This window comes from Tupaia chinensis, unplaced genomic scaffold (genome assembly GCF_000334495.1).
Source record: "Tupaia chinensis unplaced genomic scaffold, TupChi_1.0 Scaffold000165_2, whole genome shotgun sequence".
NCBI lineage: Eukaryota > Metazoa > Chordata > Mammalia > Scandentia > Tupaiidae > Tupaia > Tupaia belangeri.
The window spans coordinates 2885506-2890064 of NW_006159640.1; the positions used below are offsets into that span (position 1 = coordinate 2885506).

Sequence of the window (4559 nt, forward strand, 5' to 3'; positions counted from 1 at the left end):
TCACTGTCTTGCTCGTTCCCTCTCTTTCTCTCTCCAGCAAGTGCATACAACTCCTGGCAAATTAAAAAAAGAAAGAGGGGAAAAATCCTGATAGAATGGTGAAATGGAGAAGGGACAACTGATGACCACGTCCCACTGGGTGGTGCCTTCTCTCTTTCTGCTCCCCTCTTTCTCTGGTAAGTGCATGTGCCCTCTAGCAATTAAAAAATGGATTCTAAATTATGTAATATATGTAATCTAAAGAGAAGAAATCAATAGGAAAAGAAAACTCAGAATTAATGCTATGAAAACTATGAGTATCGACATGGAGAGGCAAAGTCAAGAAAATGTAATGAGCATGCAGCTACTTATTAGCACTTATCACATAAATCTGCCCTGATTTTTTCAGGACATTTAGCTTCTCAATGGAGCCTGACCTTTGAGGGCAGGAAACATTTCTTATTCACCCTTGTATCCCCTCCAATGCCTGGTAACTAGTAGGTACCCAAATTAGTATGTATGAAAAGAGGTAAGTATGCTCTGGCTAACTAATTCTTGTTACCAATCAGAACCTTTTCCAACTCACACATGATCTCAATTCAATGTAGACACAAATGTTAATCACGTAAGATACCTTCTGGTGATCGCTCCTCATCAAAAATAATTGACTGGAGGCAAGCCAAGTCAGGATTCTCCTTGGGATCAATTTCGGATGGTGCTTTCTTCATAAACAGGGGAATCTTTTCAAATTCCTGGAGATTGTAAGAGAAGAATGAACTACATGAGTACGATTTTCTGAGTAGATCCAATGCCGTGATTCATTATCTCCATTTTTTTTTACCCATCTTGATTTACAAATCACCATGATTGGCTCTATCTATCCAGGACTCAGTTTCCCTTCTGTAAAACGAGTGTAGGATAATGGTTCCTAATGATTCTTTCAGTTTTCACATTCTCCAAATGCGGTAGTAATTACCATGAATTAGGCGCTCTTATGTTCCTGGTGCTTCACCTACCACCTCATTTCTTTTTACACCTCATTACATCCTGGGAGATGCTGCAGTTTGGGGAATTTGACAGATGAGTAAACCGGCTCAGAGAAGTTCAGTAACCGGCCCGGTATCAGCGTGTGGTGGTGGAGTCACAGGTCTGACTGCGAAGTCTGGACTCCTATATGTACTGACAGCTTATGAAGACCATCGGAACTTCCGGGCCGATTTATTTTTCACATTCAACTGGAAAGCACCGACCAGCGGCACCCGGGATCTGAGGATGAAAGAGCCCGAACCACAACCTCTAGTCGGGAGCCCAGAAAGGAGCCAGAATCACACCACCACCCACGTGCAGGACCCTGGGACCGCCCACCTCCTCCCACTGGTCCTGGTGGAAGCCGCCGCGGTAAGGCTGGTTCTGGAACTTTTCCAGGAACGAGTCCATAGCGTCTTCCGAGGCGCCGTCCGACTCAGATCGCTCCATGGCGGATTCCCCAGTCCTCGGGTCTGAGCCGGCGCCGCCAGCACCAGGATCCTTCCGGCAGCGCGGCGCCCTCCTCTCAATCTTCCGGGCTGCCCCGTGCCGCGCTCCTCGGGTTCCGCCGAGCCGGGGGCGTGGCCAGGACGGCCCCACCCCTCTCCGGACAAGGACCTCCCCCGCCCTCGTCTCTGCTTGGTTGTGCCCCGGCCCTGCGAAGCCAGGGTTGTAACTCCTCCACGCACTCGATCGGTTAGTTGGCCGCCAGATTTGCCAAGCTACCGCTGTGTATCCAGCCTGGTCTTGTCTCTGGGTATATAATGGTGGGTAAAGCCGAGAAAATCCTGGCCTTGGGAAGAGGAAGGCAGTACACAGATGAGATGTGAAGGTTGGCCATGAGGTAGCAAGAGCTAGTGGAGAAAGGTTTCCAACCTGGCAGACAGGGATTCACAGCCAGAGGAGGCCTGGGAGTGCCCAGGAGGTGTCTGGAAAGAGAATTCCCCGTGGGAGGAACAGGCAGGACAGAGCCCGAGGAGGCAGGAGGGGTGAGCAGTGTGCTTCGATCTGCAAGGAGGCTGGAGTGGCTGGACCACAGGAGGAAGGGGGCCAGCTGATGACAGGTGGGAGGGATGGGGCTGCCACTGTGAGCGCTTGGCTTTCCTCTGCTTGGGATGGACCTTTTGGAGTGACCAGACTGGTCTTCGGAGCTTAGCTTCCCCCTCCCGCCAGAGCTGAGATAGGAGCAGGGGCTTCAATCCCGTGAGGCAGACCTGGTTACCCACCTACTGTGACTTCCTGCCCCTGCTCAGTTCTCCAACAAAGGGCTGTGGAGCCCTTCATGGACTGCAACAGCCTTGGGGGCTCTGGCCTGGTCTAGAAGGAAAAGCAGACAGGTGTTGGGTCCTAAGTCTGTACTGTGGAGGCATAGAGGGGTGGTAGTCCACGAGGTTCTCATAGAAGGTGGTGCAGAGATGAGGACGGTCTATGTAGATGGTTGGATGGGGAGAGGCTGGCTTGTGAGGGGCTGGGAGCCCAGGTGTGGGGAGGCACAGAGGTGTGCAAGAGCCAGGTATGCAGGGCACTACAAGAGTGAAGAGCAGAGGCTGGCAAGGTGGGCAGGGCTACAGGGCCTGCCTGCCCCACTGCCCTGTATCCTCCAGAGAGAAGTGAGCCACTGAGCAGACCTACGGGAAGGAAGAGCTATGAGCAAATTTGCCTTCAGAAAGCTGCCAGGTGAAGGGTAGGTGGATGGGAGGCTGCCGTGAGAAACCAGGGAGAGAAGAGATCTGAAGCCCAGCAGTGGAGCTGGCAGGTCCGGTCATTATTTAATGCGGGAACAAGGGAGATTGCAGGGCTAAGGATGCTGCCGGAGGGCTGTGAGCCTCCCAGGGCCAGGACTCCATCTTTTCCTCCTTCTAACCCTCTCACCCAGCACAACTCTTGGTCCAATGCCCCCTTTCCACCAAATCCTTTTCCACACTTTTTCCTCAGACCCAGTGCCCTAACTCCAGTTCCCTTCCTTATTCTCATCATTTCTCCCTTTCTTGAAGGCAGAGCCTACATCATCCTTTTGCTTCCATTTTTTTTTTCCAATCCATTTCTATCATAACACTGAGTTTAAAACCCATTTTATAGGTCACAGGGGAAACTCAGAAAAAGGAAGTGACTTGCCCAGTGCTCTTTGAAGTTTCCAACACAAGGCTGCTTACGTGTCCTTGGCCAATAACTGAACCAATCAGCCTCTGTGTGCCTCGAGGACACCCAGACCACGATACAGTAGATACTTGCTAAGGCCACTCGGACCCAGGTTCTGAGCAATGAAAGCAGTGGCGTCCGGGTGGAAAGGGTTCAAGCATGAGATCTGGAGACCGTTGGGACCCATACTTTCCTTGGTTCCCTTGTGTGACCTTGGGCAAGGCCATCCCTCTTCAAGCTGTGTCCTTATCTGTGGAAGGGAGTCAGTGAGATGGCCCACTCCAGGCCACTGCCCCCTGTGTGGTTTCTGCACAGACCCCCTGTGTTCTTGTCCACCCCATAGCCCAGCCCTTGGGCTCCAATACAGAGCGGCATTGCCTCTGTCATTTATTCCTCTATCTGGAGCCCTCCTCCTCTTCCCGCCCTCCACCTGATCAATCATTCTCGTGTTTTCATGTGTCCTCGCATCTTGTAAGTGTTCTTGCACAATGTGAATTCGTTTGCACAAACAGTTTTGATATACTTTTTGCACTCAGCACTGGGTATTAGGCTCCATTCTTGGTGCCGCGTGTACCCCACCACCTCTAACTGCCACGTGGGACACCACAGCACACACCTCTCCCCAAGTATAGGTGCTCGGGCTGTCTCCGCTCCTGGGCACTGCAGAGAATGCTGCAGTTGGCTTCATGTGCCTCTTTCTATGGAAGATTCCCCCAAGGTGTGCCCATGTGTGGAATTGTTGGGTCATGGGTATGTGTAAATGACTGATTTCCGTCCAGAACAGCTGTTCCGATCTTCCATCACACCAGCAGTGCCTGGGTTCCCGAGTCCCCACGAGACAGCTTTCTTTGTCTTTTTGTATTTGTTTATAGGTCTGTTTGTTTGGTTTTGGCTGTAGGGTGCATGCACTTGCCCGAGAGATAGAGGCGGGGGGGGGGGGGGGGGGAGTGAGAAATCAGCCCCCCGCCGGGGGAGGTGGAGTGGCCACGTTGCATTCCCTTCTCCATGCTTCTCTCAGGATTTTGGTCACATATGCACATTCCTGGCCTGTTTTTCAAGCTTCCAGGTCTGGGACTCAAACCATGGAATCAGCCATTTGGGATCCAACTGTCTTAACTGCCATGCTATAGGCTGACTCTGGCAGCTTTTTCTTTGTTTCTATTTTCTTTTCCTTTTTTAATTTTTGCCAGAGACATACACTCAAAGGAGAAAGAGAAAGTGAGAAAGTACCCACCATGAGGCATGATCACGCTGCAATCCCTTCTCCATCTCTCCCTCCTTTGGGATTTCGAGAATGAGCACACACACTGGCATGCTTTCCGGTCACGTGGGATCCAGTCACTTTAACCACCAGATCACTGGCTGGCCCAAGGAGGGAGCTTCCTAAAGCTCCCACATCTCTCCCCTGCCTCACA

The 4559-nt window shown here is 51.5% G+C and overlaps 1 protein-coding gene across 4 annotated transcripts in view; it reads right to left on the minus strand.

The window, feature by feature from the left end:
• TTC4 (tetratricopeptide repeat domain 4) overlaps window positions 1–4559 on the minus strand; it is a 24586-nt gene that overhangs the window by 19048 nt on the left and 979 nt on the right. The window contains exons 1-2 of one of the 4 annotated variants that reach the window (XM_006146110.3): window positions 1345–1540; window positions 614–731 (exon numbers count right to left, since the gene is read on the minus strand). In XM_006146110.3, the coding sequence (XP_006146172.1) occupies window positions 614–731; window positions 1345–1455 (229 nt within the window). In that variant the 5' untranslated portion in view covers window positions 1456–1540. Of the gene's footprint in view, window positions 1–613; window positions 732–955; window positions 1239–1344; window positions 1541–4559 lie in introns of those variants that run through there. The other 3 variants (XM_014586904.2, XM_006146111.3, XM_006146112.3) reach the window with 3 other exon arrangements.